At 33.3% G+C, this 26,100-nt stretch overlaps 2 protein-coding genes and 1 long non-coding RNA gene across 3 annotated transcripts in view; 1 reads left to right on the forward strand and 2 right to left on the reverse strand.

Moving 5' to 3' along the window:
* Positions 1–6,758: 6,758 nt before the first annotated feature.
* LOC130645914 (uncharacterized) lies at positions 6,759–7,490 on the reverse strand. Its single transcript, XM_057452039.1, has one exon. The coding sequence runs from the start codon at positions 7,488–7,490 to the stop codon at positions 6,759–6,761; it is 732 nt and encodes a 243-aa protein (XP_057308022.1).
* Positions 7,491–9,119: 1,629 nt separating this feature from the next.
* LOC130646258 (uncharacterized) lies at positions 9,120–11,836 on the reverse strand. The gene is made up of 3 exons (XR_008982771.1): positions 10,473–11,836; positions 9,981–10,067; positions 9,120–9,808 (listed from the first exon to the last, which is right to left on the reverse strand). It is a non-coding gene; the product is annotated as an uncharacterized LOC130646258 (long non-coding RNA).
* Positions 11,837–17,158: 5,322 nt separating this feature from the next.
* Positions 17,159–26,100, forward strand: part of LOC130644258 (uncharacterized) — a 38,455-nt gene continuing 29,513 nt past the window's right edge. The window contains exon 1 of the mRNA XM_057449794.1: positions 17,159–17,807. The gene's annotated coding sequence lies outside the window, so the exon portion shown is untranslated. The remainder of the gene's footprint in view (positions 17,808–26,100) is intronic.

Here is a 26,100-nt window from a genome sequence, read left to right on the forward strand (position 1 = left end):
GCTCTTGATGCATCTGGAACTAAAAAGTTAAAGTAGCCAAATACAGTTTGCCGATAAAAAATTTCTTACTGATTTTTATGATTAATGCAGTTAGGTAGCACACTTTAATGTTGTTATGAAAACTTATTCTGAAAAATGACTATACATTTCAGCATTTTGTTTTGAAACACATTTTGCTTTTACATTTTATTTAAAACTAATGATTACAGCTACCTGTTAATATATTTAATTTGGCAATATAAAATATTAAAGCCATATCTATCTAGTGCCTTAATTCTGATAAGTCGTATGGTTGTCTGCTGTTAATTTCTTAAATTTGACGAAAAACTTGTGTCACGTAACCTTGTTTTTTTTTATCTAAACGAAAATTTGATTTATTAAGACCATATTTTAAACCAACGGAAGAATCATTAAATATGTATTCTTCTTATCAAAATAAATGTTGTGTTTATGTCATTGGAAAAAGTCCGTAATAAAAATTGTCTTACGTAGAAAAACAATAGAGTGTGTACACAAATACACGAAAGTATAATTTTAGAAAGATTTCTACTCGTGGCGCCTTTTTGTATAGCTTGAAATGCTGATCCTAACAAACGCCTGAGGAGTTAATAGGGTTGTAAGAATTTGCTGACGTGAGACGTTCCAAAATACAAAATATGTATAGCTGTTTCAAATTATAGATCTTGAAACGCTGGTTAAGAGAATATTTAGGGTCGTGTACGACAAACGATTCCCGACATAATAAGATTTAAAAATCCTTCATCTTTAATAATATCATCAACCTGTTTATTCCGAAACGAGGTCGGGGACCCAGGAAAACGATTAAGAAATGACTAATCACACCATCCTGTTTTCAAGTTATTTAACGTCAAAGTTTAAAGGAGAATTAAGGTAAAAAAAAAAGCTTTAGTTTAACCCTATTCGGTCTTGGGATTTTTCGAACATATTTTGACCGGGGACACAATGCGGGGGCATGGGGACATAGGGACACATGGGGAGACGAGGATGACACGTGACGCAAATGTCCCACAACAATAATTTTGTTCCGGGACATGTTGCAAAAGGTGGCGACACGAGCAACATTTGCGATGCAAAATGTTCATCAAATTTTGTCCCTGGAGCACAGGCACAAATAAGATTCTGATCTATTTTGTCCCCGAAGTTGCGGAGGAAAATTTTTGCTCCATGCAACATTTTTTTGCTCTATTGCAATAAAATATAGATATGGGACACAAGAAATTTTTGCATTGCACGTGCAATGAAGCAATGTTGCGTAGCATGCAGATTAAAATGTCCCTCGTGTCCCCTTAGCTTAAAAATCGTAGCCATGCAGCACAGCGTTAAGGAGTTATGAAGAAAAAACCATCATTTTTAAATGTGAAAATAGAAGACCTGGTTCTTATCAACTGTTTGAAATTATTTTAATACTACCAATGGTGCTTTATTTAGGAATTATAGATTCATCGCCTATAGCCAATATTCTGACTGGTTCCATCATTATGAAAGACTGGGAGGTGGGAAAATGATTGCACTTCTTTTGTGCCTCATTAGTAGAATCCGCAAATTTTTAACCTTATATCTCCCTCAAAAATGATAAAATTGTATACTTTTTTGGGAACGTTTTTTTTTATAGTATGATAGAAATTAAAACAAAAAATCAAAAAAGTAAATTTTGACATCAATTTTCCTTTAGGAACATTGTAATGGCTTTATTAATTTAAACTAGTCGATAAGGCCCGTGGAAAAATCCACTTAGGCAGGATAACAGAGAAAAACAACCATCATTTAAATTTTGCAGACATCAGCAGAGACCTGTGAAAACCCAAAAAACATTTTTCAGAAATATGTATACCTGTTGCCTTCATCGTATAGATCTTGAAATGCTGATCAAGAAAATGTATATGATCATGTATCTTTGACAAACGGTTGCAGAGATATCAAGGTTTAAAGGTTTTTTGATGACGTCATCAAACCGTCCATTCCGAAACGGATTCGGGAACCCAGGTTTAAAAAACTTACCCAAATTGGTCCCAGGTTGTCCCTAGTTACCCACGCGGTGAAAAAACATTGACGTCACCACCTCGTTTCCAAGTTATATGGCCTTAAAGTTTTAAGTGCACTGTAACGGCTTCATTAATTTAATATAGGATTTTGACGTTAAAGTAGTGTTATTGACGTCGCGCCGTAACGTCAGAAAATTTAACATATTAGACATGCATTTTTCGCTTACTTTAAAGAAAATTTCGGTAAGATGAAAGGAAAATGAACATATCCACTTTGCCTGTTACAGACACACGGAACTGGCGTATTATTATATAGACTAGTCGATAAAGCCCGTGGATAAATCCACTTAGGCAGAAGGACAATGGAAAAATAGGTTGTTTTAGATTTTTTGCTGACATCAACAGTGCAGGTACAAAAAAAATTGGCCAAGTTTAGTTTATTCGTTGCCTATAACGTGTAAAGGTTAAAACGTTGATCACAATAATGTATAGGATCATATGTATTCGACAAAAGCCTAAGGAAATATAAGGTGTTAAAAATTTTGTTGACGTCAGCAATGGCCTGTCAAACACAAAAATTTATTTTTAAGAAATTTGTGTACCTATTGCCTTCATCGTATAGATCTTGAAACGCTGATCAAGAAAATGTATAGGATCGTGTACTTTTGACAAACGGTTGCAGAGATATTAGGGTTTAAAGGTTTTTTGATGACGTCATCAACCCACCCATTCCGAAACGGATTTGGGGACCCAGGTTTGGGAAACTTACCCAAATTGGTCCTAGGTGGTCCCTAGTTACCCACGCAGGAGATGACGTCAGTTATTTCCACCCGTTTCCATGTTATTAAGCCTTAAATTTAAAAGTGCAATGCAATGGCTTCACTAATCTTAATATACTTTCCTTTGACGTCAATATTGCTTTAACGTCAAAGTTTGCTAATTTACAGAACAAATTTATAGGCGATGTTTTATAGACTTTATCAAAGAAATTTTATCCACTTTGCAAAAGTCACAGACAGACAGAACTGGCGTATTATTATATAGATTGAAGATATTGACGTTACATTAATGTAATTACCACCGTGTAGTAACGTCAGAAAATGTAATATTTAAAACATATCTTTTTCTGGCGTCTGCACCTAGATACAGTGTTTGTATTAATATAGAAAATAGTCGTTAAAAAACCAATTAGACCTGATAAAAAAAAGGAGTTTTGCTGCCGCTAGCAGGGCTTATATAAAATATATTTGAATTAATTTTTTTAACCCGTTGCCTTTAATGTGTAGAGCTTGAAACGCTGATAAAAATTTCTTTTCTTGAAAAAATATCAGTCATATCTCCTTAAGCTGATTTTATATGATTTTTTTTCTGTCAAAATTTTGAAAATCTCAATAATTCTCTTTGTATACTTCGCGTAGCAAACGTGCTCCACGATTTCGCTTTGCTCGCTTCGCTCGCCAAGCTCAATTGCTTCGCAAAAACATCTTTCTCGCTTATATTAAAGAAAATTTTACACATCCACTTTTCCTGTCACAGAAAAACGGACACACCAGGTCAATATCTTTATTTGGGTTTTGTCTTAAACGAACCTGGTCGTATTTTTCGACGTCAACGAATCGTTTTTATTAAAATTGATTTCCTCCTAAATTCGACCACTAATCGATGGCGATTCATTAAAATTTACATTAAAACAATACCACAAATTTGATGAATGAAATAATAATACTGAGCATGCACTTAAAATATCATGACACCTAAATACGATAAACAAAAATATTTTTGTACTAATTTTCTAAAATTTCTTAGCCATTTGCCTCCCGACTTTAACATTATCGAGGAAGTTTCCCAAGACACTGTGATTCGCAAACTTATTCTACAAATTTTATCTCAAATTCTTCAACATTCATCTGCGAATAATTTCTGTTTTGTTAACAATTTTTAGTGTTAAATAGTGTATTGATATTGCTGTATGAAATATGCAATTAAAATTTTTTCATTTCTCAATGATGTACATTTCTTCTTCGATTTGTTTACATCGCGGGGGTATAATTCAATCTTATTGGAAAATTTTAATCGATTGACAATATAATAAAAAGAAATCCTTCGTTTGACAACAAGGTCGACGCTAATGAAGATTAGGCAATGTTCTATTTTTAGTAACATCCATTTGACGTTGATTGATTCGACCACATTGTTGGTATGATACCTGCCTTTAAATTCAACAACAAGTCCAGCGGGTTAAAGGTTCTGGCCATTAGCAATAATTTCAAAAAGTACTGAACTTTAAAGTGAACTTCAGAACCGAGTAAATATATTGCATGTTTTAAAATTGTAAAATTCAATTCTCGATTATTATTATTATAAGTTTCAGTAATTTTTAGCTTAATTACATGCAATTATTTGTAAAGAAAAATAATAATAACGATACGGTTTTAAATTTTTAACCAATAAAACAAAAAAGCACAATGGCAACAATAAAGTTGTACCGATTTTCTCCTTGTTTCTAAGAAACAACATAGGAAATATGTTTCAAGGCAAATTCGACAGAATCAGAAATTTGTAATAAAGTGCAAAATACCACGCCCAGTGAAATATTAAAAACACTTGTATGACGAGGATGCACGATACATAGTATAAATAAGACAGTTACATTACAGATTTCCCACATAGTAGTATTTTAAAAAGAACTAAAATCTTTAGCCCGATACTTTTGCAATTCCCCGTTCCCTCTATACGGCTAATTCGCAATGCATTATGGTAGTTGTATTCTACAGTTTTCCCTCCCAGAAGCGAGAGTTTGTAAATAAATAACAGCATTCTTTTTATTGTGGCGATAATAACAAAAAGCCGTTATTGTTTGTGATAATTTTCAAATCTCCTCAAGAAAATCATTATCTCCCTTATCCAAAACCCGTGTTATTGATGTAAACATTTAAATATTGTTAGTTAGTGAGGTTTTAGGAGTGAAAGAAGTCGAAATGGAAGTAATAAATAAGGATACAGATTTAGATATAATTTTAAGCTCTACAGATCTTGGGCCTAGCTTTTCTCAAAGCTCTTGTGTGGTACCAAGACCTGTTTTTAAAGAATTAACAAATGCCGAGAGGGACGAAGAAGTGGAGGAAAGAACACACGAAGATATAAGTCAATGGTCAACTGATCTTGCAGCTATGCCTTCGATCACCCAGGAGAAAATTCACCAATATTTAGTTCTTGGAAATAGCTGTGATAGCAAGCCGAAGGGTGCTACAAAGCATAAAATTCTTGGATACCAACTATTCAAGGAGAGCTACGTGAAGAAAGTGAGAGTTAAAAGTAATGTTATGGCTGAAAAATTAACTTTTCTTGTGAAATGTTTTGTAGCTGCTTCCATGAAAAGAGAAAAATATTCTGTTTATGTCCACCTGTGTCAAAGAAGTGGTGATATTTTGTATGCGAAATGTTTATGTAAAGCTGGAGCAGGAGGATGCTGTAAGCATGTCGCAGCAGTTCTATTTCAATTGGTTGAATACAAACAGTTGGACTTAAAAATTGTCCCTGATGACAAGACATGCACAGATTTGTTACAAAAATGGCATGTACCTGGAGAAAGTGCAAATTCTGCACCAATAAAATTTTCTGCAATGGCATTCGAGAAAGCAGACCTTACGAAAGACACAAATGAAAGTCGCAAAAGACCGTTGGTCACAGGAAATAGAAAATTTTGTTCTACACCACTGTTTGCACATGAGCCCTCAACCGAAAAAGTCAAAAAATTAGCGACAGACTTATTTGAAATAGGGCAAGGAACTTCAATGGCATATTTATTACAAGGAAATGACTATAAACCATCATCATTTTATGACACATCTATAAAAGAATTTAATTTTGAACAGACAAACAGTGAAACAGTTGAATTACGTCCGACAGTTAATTTATTTTTGCAGGCTCTTGACTTTGAACCAGAAATAGCAGAGTTATCAGATGAGCAAAAGTCATTTGTAAACAATTTCATTCATGTCAATGCCGAACAAGTTCGAGACATAGAAAAATCCACATGTACTCAGTATAAATGTGATATGTGGTACACAGAAAGAAAGAAACGCATAACATCATCCAATTTTGGATCTATTATAAATAGAAGAAAAAATATACATCCAAAAAGCATATTACAAAAATGTCTAAATAAAAATAAAAACTTTACATCAGAGGCCTGCAAATGGGGCTTAGAAAATGAAGTTAATGCTCTAAACTGGTATCAAACCGAGAAAAATATTGAAGTCGAAAAATGTGGTTTCGTTATTAATCCAAAATGGCCGTGGTTAGGTGCAAGTCCTGATGGCGCAACAACTTTGAATGGGAATGCTCGATTGATTGAGGTGAAGTGCCCATATTCAAAAAAGGATTGCTCTATTTCTGACGCATGCAAAGATAAAAATTTTTTTTTACAAATATCGAATGGCAAGCCAAAACTCAAAGAAAGACATAATTATTTTCACCAATGTCAAGGTGTGATGGCAGTAACACAAGTCAATGAAATTGATTTTATTGTTTATACAAAAGTTGACCGACATGTGGAAACAATAGTTTTTCAAAAGGAAAAATGGAACAGAATTACTTTGCCTGAGCTAACACACTTTTATTTCACTTTCATGCACAGCAACATTACAGAACAACAGTGTGAGTAAATAAAATTGTTTCCTCACAATATTGTTTTGTCTTTATATTTCATGATCTAGTATATATATATATATAGTGTACGAAAGTTTATAATTTTTAGTCATTCGTATTTACATCTGGTACCAACTGTGGTAAAAAATTAACTAAATAACAACAAATAACCCATATCTTATTGAGTTCAGCAGCCATTGATAGTTTGAAAACTGTTTGTAAAATTCGGTAATTTTTTATACGTTCGATTGCTCGTTCGACATGTACACGTACAGATGCTATTCTTCTAGTTTCGTTTTCCTCTAATAAACTTAGCTGAGGTTTTCCATCTAAAAATGGTGGAATATTTAATGTTACTCCATCAGGTAAATCTTCCTCGAGCTCAAATCCTCTATCAGCCATCACAGAATCCCCAGGCTCTAGCAAATCGTATATACCACTATCTTTTGTTATTCGTTTATCCGAAAAGCGTCCACCATACAAATCAGAGACAAATGTCACTGATCCATCAGGAGCTATTCCGACTAATCCTTTTGCTGTATTATGGTGTTTGTAATTTGAAAAGGTACTGGACTGTGTGCGATATGACGTAGGCATTTCCACAAATACTTCTGTACAATCTAATATGACACGGGTATTTGGGTAACTTTTTTGAAAACATTTCGGCATTCTATTTTGTACTGTTTCTTTTGAAGCCCATATTGGAAGCATACGGAATTGTGAATGTAAAAAATCTGTCCATGTAATCAATATTCTGCTTATGTGACTTGTCGACATATTAAATCGAACAGCCATATCTTCTAACAAAAGTCCACATCGAATTCGAACCAGTATCATAAAGAATTCTTCTTCTGCGCTCAATGATCGTGATCGGCCTCGTTTTGTAGAGTTTATATTTTTTGTATTTTCAGTGTTAGTATTTGAACCCCAATATATTAGTTTATTTGCAGCTGGTTGTAAATATTCTAAAACTGCTTTGAATAATTTATAAGATTCGAATCCGGTATAAAACTTAAAGTGTGCTTCATTGTGTTTAAACCGGTCAATTGAAAATGCTATGTCACTTATAGTGGCTTGTTGTTTTTCAATAGTTTGATCAAGTTCCTTTTCATGAATTCTCATACAACTAATTTCGGCTCTCAATTTTTCCAACTCTTGTTTTAACTCTTCCTCCACAGATAATTCTGCAGCAATGTCATTTGTCGTAGCCCTCACAGGAGAAAATAGTTGCAATTTACAGTTTGTACTGTTGAGAGTTTTTCTTGGTTTGCTAGCTGTTGGTTTGATAGTTTTTGGGACTATTGTGGGAACATTGTTCATATATGTCTTCTTTCCACCAGTGAAATGAACAGAGCAAACTCTATGCGATGTAGAAGGTACAAAATCCTTTCTACTGATCATAAAAAGCCATTTCTTTCGAAGCTCTGAGTCTTTAGGAATGACATAAAAAGATAAGTCTGGATTCTTCTTTGAGTTGTTTTGACAGAGAGGTACACAGCAAGTTATCCCTCCTCCTTTACTTTTAGCTTGCAATAAAAAGCTTGAACTTGATGAAAAGTTTGAGCCAATGCTTGCAGGAGAGCCCAAGTTTTGAAAAAAACTGTTGTCTTGATTAGAATTTTGTATATCGCTTTGGTTTTGAGTAGAATTAAGGATGAAGTGTACTTGTTCGGCCATTTTTGTTACTACGAATGGTTTGTTTACGTTTTCGCGGAATACAACTACCATAATGCATTGCGAATTAGCCGTATAGAGGGAACGGGGAATTACTATACAAAATTTTGAATAGTCCATGATAAAAAAAGTTATTATATAAAATTTAATGATTCAAGTATAATAACTTCTCAATAAGGTATGAACTTCTTGTTCAATATTTATTCGATCAGCAATTAGCATGTGAATATTTCTGTATTTAGGCGTTTTATTCATTTACTCGTTTTATTCATTTACTCGTTTACTTATAGGCGTTTTATTCATTTATTTTATTTACTCATACTCCCTTGCTCAATATTTTTGATTATGCTAATTTACTTTCCTGGAACATCAACAAGGAACTTTTTAGAAATAAAAATATATTCCAAAGCGTAGAGATTCCTGTAATAGGTCTCATAATGGGTCACTGTTCTTATTATCTTATTGTTAAAAGTCGTACTAGCTTGCTTCCCAGGAACTCAGATATGAGTTCTATAGATTCCAGTACTTTGGATACCGTTAATTTAAAGCATAGAGTCTCTGCCTTCCCTCTGTCTCTAACCATCGGGCATTATTGAAGAAGCTATCTCACTTGGCGATAATCAAGCGATAAAGTCATTACAACCTATTATCAGTTTTAAGCTAAATAACTTGAAAAGAGAGTGGTGACGTCGGCGTTTTTCACTACGTTGGTAACTAGCACCAACTTTTAACTTATAAAATGCTCACATTCATCTTGTAAATATGCTAATAAATATCTTTTCATAATATACATTATACATATTTGATTCTAAATTTTCTTCAAGACAAAGTGTTTGCCAAAAAAGTATATAAACTATTTGCTTTTTTTAAAAAATATTGTCACATTTTCACAGAAGTTATCCATTTAGTCAGATATTGTAGGATTTGGGAAGGTAGAAACGTTACATTGGATCGACGCCATAACTGTACACACATCGTTTTCTACCGAACAGTTTTGAACACTTCAACATTGAGTAACAGCCACAGTCACTGTCTCTTTCACATTCTCTGAACAACATTTTGCAATGACGTAGCGAGTACTTGACATTTTCTTTGGTCATTTTCACCTATATAATAATTATCATGATGGTCAAATTGAAAAAAAGAGACAAAAATACACTGTCGTCATCTTTATTAAGTGTTCTTGCCATAAAATGCTTACATGTAGGTAAGTTACTTTCTACACTTTATTTATGCGGTTTCTTTTATTTATGGGATTGTTTTAATGGACCCTTAGTACGTTTTAATGTCTCTTTCAACAGGACCTTTTTTAACTAACCTTCATTTAAATCAGTACTTCAATATACTAAATATAATTTAACTCTTACCGTAATATCTTCCTTGGAATCTGAAATGGGTGGGTTCTTGACAGCATGTGATTTGTTTGCTAGGAAACACCACGTATATGCGGTGAGAAGAACCATTAACAAATATACGCGAACCTAAATCATAGTAGTCAATATCATTTTCTTTATGATGCCCTATCTCTTTCTCTTTTCTATTTTACTTGGTATAAATACATTTGACTATGCAGCAGTTTTCACTTGAAAATACTAAAACAATTACTGCAAGGTCTTTGGTCAATTCTATATGACAATTAGAAATCATATTTACCATATTAATGAATTCTCACTTTTTTGAACAGCAAAAACGTCACTCAATATTTTTTTCTAATCGGAATGCGAGCAGCACTTTCGATAGCTAAGAGTAAAGTGATGGGAAACGAATATAATAAGATCTTAAACTTCGTGTTTCTTTGTTTGAATACACCAAACCGAAATTCAAGAAATGTTATCATTAGGCAATTTGGTGTTTTTAAATAAAATACTGCTCCGCCGGAGTTGTGCTTATTGTCAGCCCAAACGACGGTCAACAACTGCACAAAATCTCCGCACCACTAATTAAATGTCAGCTCTCTAATAATACGACCTTACTCCGATATATCGAAAGGTCTAGAAGTTCTAGACACTTCCAGCAGTGGGGGCATAAAAGCATTCAAAAACACTCGGAGTATTAGTTAAATACACGTCCTTAATACTAATATTATAAATACACATGTCCTAACAATAATATAAATATATAACTACGATCGCCGACCGTACTGACCGAGATGCTTCGGGTGATCTTTACGTCCTGTCTTTGTGGTGGTGTGCAAACATCTTCTGTTTCTTGTGTTATACTGAGCAAACTTGTGCCAATGTTGTGCACTGGAGCGTGTAGTTACAAACAAAAAGAGCAATTCATGTCGTTCGTTTGGTGCTGCGTTCAGTATATGGTTGAGCGGGTTTGAAATGAAGTTTAGGTGTTAGAGGCCATACGTTATTCAGGTTTAGGGAGCTGACGCCATCCAATTTTTTTAAGTTCTTTTTAAAATATAACGCAATAAGAAACTTAAAAAAATCTCGTTAAAATTAAAATTATTTACTGAAATATAACAATTAGAAATTAACTATGATGATTCAAGTTCCTGACAAAAACTGATAGGTATTTATCTTCTTCAACATGTGATAATTATCCAGAATGGAAGCATGTCCATGTTACAATGCATCATCTACACAATTATTTATTTTTTCTCGTAGTTGTGTCATCTTTGAAGCAACTACCACCACGATAATGTAATTCAAGCCTTGTTGAGTATAATATATGCTTACATGGTCTTAATGGGTCAAAGGTTTGTTACAATATAGACTTAAAATCTGTTCCGACGGACAGTACTTTAGAAGTTATAAATGGCTTTTGTTGTTGTGTCTCCATTTTTTTATAATTTATTAAGACAAGTAAGCTGAGGGAGGCTGTTATAATTAATCTCAATAGTGATTAATTATTCTTTCTACTTTTTTAAACAAATTAATGATACAAAAATATCACAATTTGATGCATCAAACAAACAGAGGTTTTCCTCGACAGACACTAAAGAGGAGAGATAATTAAAAAGATGAATGAACTTTGGTTTCTAACGATGTTCTATTTCTAGAGTATTCATTGTATTCAAATTTAGCTGGTAATGGAAGAATGTTCTTTTGTTAGATTTCCACCTCCTTTTTTTAAAACTATAATCTTTATGCATATAATTGGTTTTGCAAAGAATAAAATTTGATCTTTTCTTTTTTGTAGTAGAATTTTTCAAGTCAGAATAAAAGGGAAATTGTCCTAAGCAAAACGCTGTTCTTTTGATGTTTTGATAAATACCTGAATAAACTCGGTATTGATTTTTTATGCAACATGTCGCAACTTCAATACACAATTTACCATTCATAACTTTAAAATGGAGAAATATGTTAAAGAGGAGAAGGAGAAGAAAAATTAAAGCAAGAGAAAGTGAAGAGAGTTGTGGGAGAAAGGAAAAGAATAAAACAGGGAAAACATACAAAAATGTCAATAAAAAGAGAGAGAATAGGAGAGAAGCAGGAAAAAGGGAGAAGGGATATCGAAGGAAAGAAGGAGGAGACAGAAAGCCAAAGAAATAAGAGGAGTAGGGGGTAGTGAGTAGAAAAGAAGCTACAAAATGGGGAGAGAAAGACGAAAAAATGGAAGGAGAAAAATAGAGGGAAGGGAGGGAGGAGGGGGGAGGAGTAGAAGGGGTAGGGTACTTGACGATGACCAAGGCATTTTAGTGGACTTATTTACCAAGGGTTATCATATAGCAACGGTTTCATTGCAACTGTAATAGATCTTTCATATCCTCAAGAAACTCCAAAGAGAATTCCAGACGAAGCCATCGCGCAAAGCAGAAATTTTAGTAAAGTAAAAGTGGAGGAAAAGGCTTCCTATAGAATTTCAAAACTCCACGAAAATTCAACGAACTTATCTCCATTCATTTAGAAGTATTGTTATTTATTTTAATTTGGAGTTGTGGCTATCTAGCTAGCTCTTGATGCATCTGGAACTAAAAAGTTAAAGTAGCCAAATACAGTTTGCCGATAAAAAATTTCTTACTGATTTTTATGATTAATGCAGTTAGGTAGCACACTTTAATGTTGTTATGAAAACTTATTCTGAAAAATGACTATACATTTCAGCATTTTGTTTTGAAACACATTTTGCTTTTACATTTTATTTAAAACTAATGATTACAGCTACCTGTTAATATATTTAATTTGGCAATATAAAATATTAAAGCCATATCTATCTAGTGCCTTAATTCTGATAAGTCGTATGGTTGTCTGCTGTTAATTTCTTAAATTTGACGAAAAACTTGTGTCACGTAACCTTGTTTTTTTTTATCTAAACGAAAATTTGATTTATTAAGACCATATTTTAAACCAACGGAAGAATCATTAAATATGTATTCTTCTTATCAAAATAAATGTTGTGTTTATGTCATTGGAAAAAGTCCGTAATAAAAATTGTCTTACGTAGAAAAACAATAGAGTGTGTACACAAATACACGAAAGTATAATTTTAGAAAGATTTCTACTCGTGGCGCCTTTTTGTATAGCTTGAAATGCTGATCCTAACAAACGCCTGAGGAGTTAATAGGGTTGTAAGAATTTGCTGACGTGAGACGTTCCAAAATACAAAATATGTATAGCTGTTTCAAATTATAGATCTTGAAACGCTGGTTAAGAGAATATTTAGGGTCGTGTACGACAAACGATTCCCGACATAATAAGATTTAAAAATCCTTCATCTTTAATAATATCATCAACCTGTTTATTCCGAAACGAGGTCGGGGACCCAGGAAAACGATTAAGAAATGACTAATCACACCATCCTGTTTTCAAGTTATTTAACGTCAAAGTTTAAAGGAGAATTAAGGTAAAAAAAAAAGCTTTAGTTTAACCCTATTCGGTCTTGGGATTTTTCGAACATATTTTGACCGGGGACACAATGCGGGGGCATGGGGACATAGGGACACATGGGGAGACGAGGATGACACGTGACGCAAATGTCCCACAACAATAATTTTGTTCCGGGACATGTTGCAAAAGGTGGCGACACGAGCAACATTTGCGATGCAAAATGTTCATCAAATTTTGTCCCTGGAGCACAGGCACAAATAAGATTCTGATCTATTTTGTCCCCGAAGTTGCGGAGGAAAATTTTTGCTCCATGCAACATTTTTTTGCTCTATTGCAATAAAATATAGATATGGGACACAAGAAATTTTTGCATTGCACGTGCAATGAAGCAATGTTGCGTAGCATGCAGATTAAAATGTCCCTCGTGTCCCCTTAGCTTAAAAATCGTAGCCATGCAGCACAGCGTTAAGGAGTTATGAAGAAAAAACCATCATTTTTAAATGTGAAAATAGAAGACCTGGTTCTTATCAACTGTTTGAAATTATTTTAATACTACCAATGGTGCTTTATTTAGGAATTATAGATTCATCGCCTATAGCCAATATTCTGACTGGTTCCATCATTATGAAAGACTGGGAGGTGGGAAAATGATTGCACTTCTTTTGTGCCTCATTAGTAGAATCCGCAAATTTTTAACCTTATATCTCCCTCAAAAATGATAAAATTGTATACTTTTTTGGGAACGTTTTTTTTTATAGTATGATAGAAATTAAAACAAAAAATCAAAAAAGTAAATTTTGACATCAATTTTCCTTTAGGAACATTGTAATGGCTTTATTAATTTAAACTAGTCGATAAGGCCCGTGGAAAAATCCACTTAGGCAGGATAACAGAGAAAAACAACCATCATTTAAATTTTGCAGACATCAGCAGAGACCTGTGAAAACCCAAAAAACATTTTTCAGAAATATGTATACCTGTTGCCTTCATCGTATAGATCTTGAAATGCTGATCAAGAAAATGTATATGATCATGTATCTTTGACAAACGGTTGCAGAGATATCAAGGTTTAAAGGTTTTTTGATGACGTCATCAAACCGTCCATTCCGAAACGGATTCGGGAACCCAGGTTTAAAAAACTTACCCAAATTGGTCCCAGGTTGTCCCTAGTTACCCACGCGGTGAAAAAACATTGACGTCACCACCTCGTTTCCAAGTTATATGGCCTTAAAGTTTTAAGTGCACTGTAACGGCTTCATTAATTTAATATAGGATTTTGACGTTAAAGTAGTGTTATTGACGTCGCGCCGTAACGTCAGAAAATTTAACATATTAGACATGCATTTTTCGCTTACTTTAAAGAAAATTTCGGTAAGATGAAAGGAAAATGAACATATCCACTTTGCCTGTTACAGACACACGGAACTGGCGTATTATTATATAGACTAGTCGATAAAGCCCGTGGATAAATCCACTTAGGCAGAAGGACAATGGAAAAATAGGTTGTTTTAGATTTTTTGCTGACATCAACAGTGCAGGTACAAAAAAAATTGGCCAAGTTTAGTTTATTCGTTGCCTATAACGTGTAAAGGTTAAAACGTTGATCACAATAATGTATAGGATCATATGTATTCGACAAAAGCCTAAGGAAATATAAGGTGTTAAAAATTTTGTTGACGTCAGCAATGGCCTGTCAAACACAAAAATTTATTTTTAAGAAATTTGTGTACCTATTGCCTTCATCGTATAGATCTTGAAACGCTGATCAAGAAAATGTATAGGATCGTGTACTTTTGACAAACGGTTGCAGAGATATTAGGGTTTAAAGGTTTTTTGATGACGTCATCAACCCACCCATTCCGAAACGGATTTGGGGACCCAGGTTTGGGAAACTTACCCAAATTGGTCCTAGGTGGTCCCTAGTTACCCACGCAGGAGATGACGTCAGTTATTTCCACCCGTTTCCATGTTATTAAGCCTTAAATTTAAAAGTGCAATGCAATGGCTTCACTAATCTTAATATACTTTCCTTTGACGTCAATATTGCTTTAACGTCAAAGTTTGCTAATTTACAGAACAAATTTATAGGCGATGTTTTATAGACTTTATCAAAGAAATTTTATCCACTTTGCAAAAGTCACAGACAGACAGAACTGGCGTATTATTATATAGATTGAAGATATTGACGTTACATTAATGTAATTACCACCGTGTAGTAACGTCAGAAAATGTAATATTTAAAACATATCTTTTTCTGGCGTCTGCACCTAGATACAGTGTTTGTATTAATATAGAAAATAGTCGTTAAAAAACCAATTAGACCTGATAAAAAAAAGGAGTTTTGCTGCCGCTAGCAGGGCTTATATAAAATATATTTGAATTAATTTTTTTAACCCGTTGCCTTTAATGTGTAGAGCTTGAAACGCTGATAAAAATTTCTTTTCTTGAAAAAATATCAGTCATATCTCCTTAAGCTGATTTTATATGATTTTTTTTCTGTCAAAATTTTGAAAATCTCAATAATTCTCTTTGTATACTTCGCGTAGCAAACGTGCTCCACGATTTCGCTTTGCTCGCTTCGCTCGCCAAGCTCAATTGCTTCGCAAAAACATCTTTCTCGCTTATATTAAAGAAAATTTTACACATCCACTTTTCCTGTCACAGAAAAACGGACACACCAGGTCAATATCTTTATTTGGGTTTTGTCTTAAACGAACCTGGTCGTATTTTTCGACGTCAACGAATCGTTTTTATTAAAATTGATTTCCTCCTAAATTCGACCACTAATCGATGGCGATTCATTAAAATTTACATTAAAACAATACCACAAATTTGATGAATGAAATAATAATACTGAGCATGCACTTAAAATTTCATGACACCTAAATACGATAAACAAAAATATTTTTGTACTAATTTTCTAAAATTTCTTAGCCATTTACCTCCCGACTTTAACATTATCGAGGAAGTTTCCCAAGACACTGTGATTCGCAAACTTATTCTACAAATTTTATCTCAAATTCTTCAACATTCATCTGCGAATAATTTCTGTTTTGTTAACAATTTTTAGTGTTAAATAGTGTATTGATATTGCTGTATGAAATATGCAATTAAATTTTTTTCATTTCTCAATGATGTACATTTCTTCTTCGATTTGTTTACATCGCGGGGTTATAATTCAATCTTATTGGAAAAATTTTAATCGATTGACAATATAATAAAAAGAAATCCTTCGTTTGACAACAAGGTCGACGCTAATGAAGATTAGGCAATGTTTTATTTTTAGTAACATCCATTTGAACGACGTTGATCGATTCGACCACATTGTTGGAATAGATACCTGCCTTTAATTTCAACAACAAGTCCTGCGGGTTAAAGGTTATGGCCATTAGCAATAATTTCAAAAAGTACTGAACTTTAAAGTGAACTTCAAAACCGAGTAAATATATTGCATGTTTTAAAATTGTAAAATTCAATTCTCGATTATTATTACTATAAGTTTCAGTAATTTTTAGCTTAATTACATCTTGGAGGAAAGAATACGGAAGGAGAAACAACTCTTTAATTCTATTGAAACACTGCGTGAGGTTTTAGCAGGTGTCTGTATAGAAACTTAAGCTGAAGTTTTGGCGGTTGTGTGACTAAATTATTCGTGAATAACAATTCGCAACTATGATTGGTTATAAAAACAATTAGATAATTTGATGATGAATTTGATAGCATTATCAAAACAAGAAGCCATATTGAAATCGGTAAAATTTCTTTTGTTTTCATGTTAACATAATTAGCCAAGAAGCACATGCTCGAAACTTTTGTAAACAAAAAGAAAAAGTTTATAACTCGTTTTAAAACGACGTTCTGTTATAAGAAGTTATTTCTTTAGTTAGAATAAACATTAATCCAGCACACATTTTGTCGGCACTCGTCCAGCGCATATCTATCTATATTGTTTTTCATGATTAAAGTGGTATACTCAAGCCTGCAAAAATAGGTTAATATAACGGTTAAACGCTTATTTCCAAACGTATTGTTAAAGTTTTTAACAGCAATGTTTACCGACTTATATTAGGCACACTTTCCATATATTAAAGGAGAATATGAAATTTGATCATTTTTTCGTGAAAAAGACTCGGTCGAGCACCTCACGCACTTATTCTTTTGAAATTAAAAACAATACAAAATTCAATACATTTAAAGCGCACAGAAATGAAGTTGTTTCTCCTTCCGTATTCTTTCCTCCAAGATTACATGTACTTATTTTCTCTATAAGAACAATTTGTAAAGAATAATAATAATAACGATAAGGCTATAAATTTTTAACCAATAAAAACAAAAAGCACAATGGAAAATATAAAGTTGTACCAATTTTCTCCTTGTTTCTAAAAAACAACATAGGAAGTATGTTTCAAGGCAAATTCGTTAGAATCAATTAATACAGTTCAAGTCTTAGAAATTTGTAATAAAGTGGAAAATACCACGCCCAGTGAAATATTAAAAACACTGGTATGACGAGTATGTACAATACAAGAGTATAAATGAGACAGTTATATTAAAGATTACCCACATAGTAGTATTTTAAAAAGAAGTAAAATCTTTAACCCGATACCTTTGCAATTACTATACAAAATTTTGAATAGTTTATGATAAAAAAGTTATTATATAAAATTTAATGATTCAGGCATAGTAACTTCTCAATAAGGTAAGATCTTCTTGTTCAATATTTATTCGTTCAGCAATTAGCATGTGAATGTTTCTGTATTTAGGCGTTTATAACTCATACTCCCTTGCTCAATATTTTTGATTATGCTAACTTACTTTCCTGGCGGATCAACAAGGAAATTTTTAGAAATAAAAATATTCTCCAAAGCGTAGAGATTCCTGTAATAGGGCTCATAATGCGTCACTATTATTATTATTATATTGTTAAAAGTCGTAATAGGTTGTTTCCCAGGACCTTAGATATGAGTTCCATAGATTCCAGTACCTTGGATACCGTCAATTTAAAACATACAGTCTCTGCCCTCTCTCTATCTCTAACCATTAGGCGATATTGAAGAGGCTGTCTCAGTTTAATTTTGAATGAGGTTTGAAAACGTTAGAAACAAAACTGTAATGCAGCAAAATATTTTGTGCACTACTTGCTTGTTACCGGAATTGCATACAACCTGAAATGCCAATCACAATAATAAGATCATGTGCTTTTAAGGAACGCTTAGCAGACATATGTGTTTAAAAACTTTGCTGACGTCAGCAAGACACCGCAAATAAATAGGATTTTTATTTAGAAATTCTTAATCCTTTCTTGTATGTTTTTTTTGCGAATGGTTACAAAGATATTAAGGTTTAAACCTTTTTTAATAACGTCATTACTCCGTTCATTCTAAGACGCATGCCAGGATTCAGGTTTAAGAAAGTTACTAAATTTTGTCAGAAGTTATACCTAGTTACTAACGCAGTGAAAAACGCTGACCACTCTCTTTTTAACTTAAAAATGATAATAGAGTTGTAGTGATTTCATGGCTTTCCGCCAACTGATAGTTGGTGTGACCACTCAACTATCTTTGTTTGTGACACACAATAGGTACAATTAATAGCCGAAACTTTTATCTAAATCAAAACATTAAAACATTTTAAAAAAGGGATTTTTTGATATTTTACAAAAACGTTTTAAGTTGAATGCCAGATTCAATATCTTGATGTGGCAAATTTTTGTAGAACTTTTTTCTAGGAAACAAATATTTTCGCGGAAAACACTTAAATGATTGAACTAGAAAAAAATAATGTTTGCAATCAAAGGAATCGTATATTCCTTGAAAGCAAAATGATGTCAGGAGGGAGTTTCAATTGTATATATTTATATTTTAGCAGTACCATGAAGTATATAAAAAGATTACAAAACGTTACACAACGTTTGGTTACTCAAAAATACAAACCTTATCTTAACACTAAACCATACGAATAAATAATTCATAAACTAAACGACTAAATATTTTTTTATTTTCCTTTCTTTAAAAGAAATTTGAATTTTGATGAACAAATATGTTTTCCATTAGCTGCGCTAAAGGAATCAACCTCATAAACTCGCCGAGCTTGTCTAGTAGTTCGTCTCGCTCGCTTAAAATACGGTTGGTAATCGGGCAAACACCGCATTTATAGGAGGTATGCAGAAAACGTTTTGTAAATTTCCTTGCACAAAGGCTACCGTGATTACTTTCGGTTTCTTCGGCACGAAAACATTGAACAAAACAAATTTAAAATTTGAAAGAAAATAAATTGACCGAGCACAGATAATGTCGTATTATTTTTGGTGATACATCTTTACCCTTCATTCTCTCAGTTGTACTACAGAAACATATTAATATATATCGTGATGCAGACCAGAAATTTGGGAAAAAACTTCTCCCATCTTTACATCTGGATGATTTATACAGCAGTGCTCAATGCAAATCGAGTCTTTAGAAGCTTTTGTCCACTTAAGAACATTTTAATCTAACGATGCAAATTTAGAAAGTCTAGTTAAAAAGACCTACGATGGAGAACAGGAAATAAAAGTGCTTGGGATAATATTAAACAAAAATTGTGATTTTCTATTTTCTGGTTTTAACAAGATAAAAATAAATTCAAATTGAAAACGGCGACAAATCGCAACGTATTACAAGCCTTGGCGTCTATTTTTTATCCTTTCGGTCTAACTAATCCCATAGTTGTTAAGACGAAAGTATCTTTTCAAAGCTTTGCTCGCAAAAAAAATTAAGTGGGACACTCCATGTGAAAACTTCATTCATGAAAGGAATCAAATAGTCATAGAATTGGATAAAGTAAGTATCGTTTACTTGAATAGAAATTTTTGTTGGTAAGATAACGTTTCAGATCCATTATTAGTGTTCGATGACAAGGCTTCAGCGACCCTTCAAGTCAGCATATGGTTGTGTTTTTTACCTACGCTTGGAAACACGCTCTAGAATAATAAAGACTGCTCTTTGTACTATTAAGTCACGTGTTTCTCCTTTATAACCTCAAACAATGCCCAGGTAAGAACTGATAGTAGCATTAATGCTATCCAGATTGTTAAAACAGTTGGTTTATGTTTTTGAGAAAGTTTATACTATTGATAATGAATTTGACTGGATTGATTCTAGTATTTCATATACTCGTGGATTTATTTTAACCTTTTGCATAAACAGATTGCAGGAAAAAAGACTTAATTTAGAATGGAAAGTGATACCACCAGCAGAAAATCCTACTGTTATTATATATATAGGAATGTGCCCCACTTGTTGACATTAATTTGTGGTTTTGTGGTCCTGCGTTTCTTAGTTTAAAAGAAACGGAGTGGCCTCATTTAATATGTTGAAGATAATTTTTATAATCAAGATGAGAAAATTGATTTTGTGGAATTGATTTTCCCACATTAAATGGTGATGATAACTCGTGTTTACAGAGAGTTTATACTGATACTACTGTTAGTTTGTCAGCTTCCACGTGTTATAGTTGTACGAGTTAGACATGTCTGGTGGCGAAAGTGTACCGAGAGGTCAGAAAAGACGGAAAGACGACAGATCTGCTCAGGAAAGACTTTCTCTTTGTAATATTAAAAGTTAAACCAAGTTTGAAAAGGATAATTATAAATCAGGAAAGAAGTTCAAAAAGAAGCCCAAAGTTTCTTTTAAGCTTAAGGATAACAAAAAACAATACGAGTTTGATGAATCTTTTCCACGTGACCTTGAGACGTTGGGATATCTGACAAAGCAAGGCTCAAAGCACAGATCTACAAAAATGTTACAGGAGATTCTTCTAATATTGAAGAAAGAAATTATTAATCAAAAAGTTGTCGAATGTATCGTCGACGATCTCCAATCCTCTAGATAGAATTCAGTTTCAGAATGCTTAATCAGACCTCGAACGAGTTGTTCTCCACAGTGCAACTAACCTTAAGCCAACAGGAACTTGCTTCAGGTCCGGAAAAAAACAGACACGTGCGAACATGCTGCCCGAAGCTAAAAAATAAAAGCACATTTAAAGATAAGTTAATATTTCCTTAATTTCGTCTGCAAGATGTAAATCAAAATCCAATAATAAATTTGAAAGTGTAAGAGGCAATTTAAAAAACAAAAATTTCCTTTTGAGATTCCATAAAAGGAAACAAAACAATTATAGATATCCTAAAACATGGCTATAAATTTCTATTTTCCTCGACCCCGAAAAAAGTGCATTTTTAAGATAATAGATCATCTCGTATGGAGAAAAAATTCGTTACTGCCTCAATAAAAATACTGCTTGAGAGCAAAAGGATTCCGGAAACTGAATTTACTTTTCGCCGTCCCTCAAATACGAGCTAACTCCATCTCAGATTGTATTAATAAGATCATTCAAAACTTACCGTATTCAACAGCGAGAAATTTAGCAAAAATGCTTCTGAAAAAACTTATACAAGATCATAGATGCAGAAATGTCTTAAGATTCTCGAATTAATCTGAAAGAAAAAGATCAGGCTATCAAGGAAATTATCTTTTGGCGTGATAATTTTAAATTGTTTAACACAAGACACATCATTCCCTACAGAATTGTAGAAATAGATGTTTAGTAGTGATTACGTTATAGCGTACGTAAGAACGGACAGCAAAGCATACACCTGTTTTAAGAATTTTAAACTTTATGAGAAAAACTTTAGTTTCACATGGCGTGAATTATATACAGTTCTGTTTACATTAGAAACATTCAAAGCCATACTCCACTCACTAAATTTTATTTCTCTAATAGCGTCCTAAGTCTTAAAGAAATTACATAGACATTAAGGATCTTATTGAAGAAGAACTACTTTGTTCATCACTAACATACTGCCAAGCAGTGAGCGGGATTCGATCCGCGGTCCCCAAAACTGGGAGACGCAGGCGAACCCACTACACTACGTGCTGCAATATGTTAGTGATAAACTCAGATAGTTTATCCGGATGGATATCGGAGAATGATGTTGAGAATGAAATACGGATGTGCTATGATAAATATTCACCTATATGTATTAAGGATCTTCTTTTCCGCTCAGCAAAGTGAATAAGAAAATAATGCTTTTTATTTTTTCAGAATTTGTAATGTTATTCCACTTTGTTGTGATGCATATGTAAAGAAACATTATCAGAACTACTTTTCTTCATTCACACAATCACAGTGCCCGCAAACCCAGTTAATTTTTTTTATGAATTATGTCGTGACATCAAGTTAAGTAAAATCTATTTACACTCAACAATAAAAGTTATGTCAGTTGTAATAGTTATTCATTTAAATCGGTGTGACGTGTATTATGCGTAGCTAGCTGTACAAGGTAACAAAATAACAGGGTCACTAATTCAATGCGTATTAAAAATTGTAAAAATTTGTCAAAAATTAAATCATTCTACTAAACAATAAAATAAAGTACAAATTAAGAAGTAGAACCTATGTGACACAGAAACAAATTTGCATGCGATTGCAAACAATTTTTTCGTTGAAATTGCATAAAACTTTGTTTCTGTGTCCGCCGAAGCTCGAGGTATGGGACAATTAACCAAAAATGTTACTATTTGGCTAAACTTATGGTAAGAGTCAAGAAGTGGGTTTCTAACTGTTACCATTAGATTATCTGTAAAAACAGTGTACAGCTAAACAGTTCAAGTTTCTTATATAAAACTTGGTGAACGCTCTTTGAACGTGAACGAAGAAGGAAATTGTGTGTTTACATGCATTCATGCATACGTGCGTAGAAATTTCAATGTTCACATGCATGCATGCATGCATATAGCAACCTTAACATTACGGCTGATTTGTTTTTTACCTCTGTACAAAGAAGTCATAGTTTAACGTAGCTATAGTTAAAATGTAAAACACACTTTGGGTATGAACGCAATGGGAGTTTCAGTGTTAAGCATGGCTTTTTCTTCCGCAAAATAGTTATATCTATAATATTTTTCGAATGAGAAGACAATGACTGGATGCAAGATGTACTCACATATAATTAATATATTATATATTACTTGTTTCTTTAAGTTTAGGCTTTGTTTACCTGCCACAGGAAAAAGTAAGTTTTTAGTTTTGTTGATATTTGTCAAGTAAATACAGATTGTGACTTCAATAGAACTGCTGCATATATAAAATATATAAAGGCTGTGATTGCAATAAGAAGAATACAATGATACCTTTTTAAGCTTAGTTAAATGAAACAGCCAACGTATCGATCTTTAAAGCAAGTAATTTAGGAACCGAGGCTTTTTTGGTATTCTACTTTTCTTGCTTAGGGTATGTAAAAGAAAATAGGGTCATTATATTTTTGCGTTAACCAGGGGCGGATTTACACATTGGCGAAGTCGGCACTCACCTAAGGAGAAATTTAGCCTCCCCGCGCTTTCTATAATTGTTACAATTAGGTTCGATTTTCACTACTCTTTTTTATATTATGTTGTAGCAGTGTCTCCTTCACGGTGCTTTGCCGAGTCTGTAAGATTTTTCCTAGTGCTACGGTACCGATTTAATATTTTGTTCTATTTCATACGTCAGGCCTATTCCCAAGTGACTCCATAGGCTACCGTGAAATTTGGTAAAGTCGGCGAAAAGCACATTTTGCCGACTGTGGAGTGCTTTTCGGCGACTTTAGGTAAATTTACAGCAGTTTTCTATAGGCCGACAGAAGATCCACCTTACAAAGACAATTGTTTATTTTAATCATTGACCGTTGCATATGACAATCTCGGCAAGATAGGCTGAGATTTCCCTATTTCAATTCTTTTTGTTCACCATGGCTTCAGCAATGAGCACGAGAGAATGCGTAGAGTCTGCTGTAAGATGCAATAAAAGCAACAATGCTAAAATTTTGCACTCAAAAAAGAAGAAACATTACTGGAAAACATTTATTCTCGGTGTCGCCTGTGATTGCAGAAGAAAAGCAGTTTGGAAGAAAAGCAGGTTTCGACTTTACAAAAATAATAGCATTAACTCGATGACTACGCTTTCAGGTACATCTGTTTACTTTTAGTTCCATTGATCTTAGAGTAAGACACACAATTGCTTTCTATTGCTGTGCTAGCAAGTGTGAACATGAAACTGTTTATAGTTTTACTTTTAACACATTTGAAAAAGCTTTGTGTCAATTTTAAAAGAGCTTGAAAGAGCGTTCTCTTGGTTGTTTTTTTTTGTTTATTTTTTTAAGTAACAAAACATTATACAAATATATGTGCATATTTTACATGGCTAGCCTCACAAATATCGAGGGATATACCCTGTCTTTTATTTTCAGGAGGGGCCATGGCTTAGATGGGGAGTCCTAGAGTATGTAATGCTCATTTTGAGCTACGCAGACCCAATTAAGGGCCGCGCTCTACTAGACAAACCTCGGCAACATCCACAGTGTGCCATCTTCCAAATTCCTCCACATGGCTTGGGTTAACATTCACTCACCCTGTTGAATCGCCGTGAAGAGGAGTCGAACCCCGGTCTCCCGCACACAGTACAAAAGCTATAACCACTAATCTACTACGCCACAAAAAGTAATATCAAATTATAATGTCACAATAAATTGAATAGCTAGTCAGCTGGTTACTTTTTTGTAGCTGGTAAAGGTGTAATATGTATAACAATTTGTTAACTTCTTAACAACTTTGTATGTTTACTTTTGTAGATTCAAAACTTTTCAAACGATTTTATAACATGCCACGAGGCCAAGAAAAGATCACTAATTTTGGAAGGAAAACTTTGACAAGACTTTATGATGTTTTGGCGTAAAATCTCGAGCCTTGTATCGAAATAATTCCTGGAAATGGTGCTAATTATATACGATTCGAATAAGGAAAAGGCATGGCTTTATTTAATGGGTGAAATGACAAAAGTTTTTCACATTTTCACTAAAGAAGTTGTCATGCTGATAGACTTAAAAAATGTTTGTTGTTCTATCAACATGGCGAACATGACTTACCATATATATTTACTTATTACAACCATATCCAGATGGACACAAAAACGTGTAATAATCTAGCTAACGATATATATGTTCTTGAATGATTTTGTTTTGTTAAAAATTTCAAGTATTTATAGTAATTATCGCATAACAGCTAAAAGGTAATTTCAAGTTTGATTCAACATTTTAAGGGTGTGAACTAAAAATGGTTACCGAAGAAAAAAACAGTTTTTTTTCTTGCTATTAGGCTAATAGGGCTAAATGTTTTTGACTGAATGTTGTGCTAAATCAGTGTTCATTCTTTCGTTTTTGTAGGTTGTTGTGTTGTAAGGTTGTTTTTAAGTAGCTACATAATCATGCCATTTTTATTTTATTGTATTTATGTGTTGTTGTTTATGTTGTTGTTACTATGATGATTACAAATAAAGCCTATTCACATATGTATTTTGTGTTGCTGTTTTTTGCTTATTTTTCTTTCAGGCCTCCTCTTTCATGTTATTAAATGTTTTGAATAGAATAAATATAAAAAGAAAATTTATTAGTAATATATACTGTTTTGCATTACCGAATTATAAGAATCATATGTCTTTTTTACTCAATCTAGTTGCCGAAAATTTATAGCTTCTAAGAGATATTATATTTACCCATAACTTGCAAAAAAATTTCTGGTTGTGGCAGAAAGAAGAAGTTTTGCTAGCTAGCTAATTTTAGCCTTAATTCTTCTGAAAACATTATTTGGCTTTCATTTATGAATTTTATGATTGTTTTTTTCAAATAACATGTAAGAAATAGACTTGTAAAGGTCCTGTCTGCTGCATTTTGGAGTGCTGAAATAGGTAAATAAGCTAAAGCTTTTGGGACTTCGCCCCAGACCCCAATTGGAGGGCTTACAGGGCCCCCCAAAACCCCCATCTGATTTAACACGCGCAAATTTTACTATGCAAAAATTGCGCATTGCTTCGCTTCGCAAATCCGCCTAAAGGAAAAGAAAAATCCGCCCCTGTTAAATTAATAGACACTTCCCAAATTTATTTATTTCATGTGCCGCAGCTTTTTAAAAATTATTTGGCAG

This window comes from Hydractinia symbiolongicarpus, chromosome 5, assembly GCF_029227915.1.
Source record: "Hydractinia symbiolongicarpus strain clone_291-10 chromosome 5, HSymV2.1, whole genome shotgun sequence".
Lineage (NCBI taxonomy): Eukaryota > Metazoa > Cnidaria > Hydrozoa > Anthoathecata > Hydractiniidae > Hydractinia > Hydractinia symbiolongicarpus.

What these genes read in the sequence shown, in the direction of transcription:
- LOC130645914 (XM_057452039.1), bottom strand. Translation starts at nt 7,490, where the DNA reads ATGATACTGGTTCGAATTCGATGTGGACTTTTGTTAGAAGATATGGCT.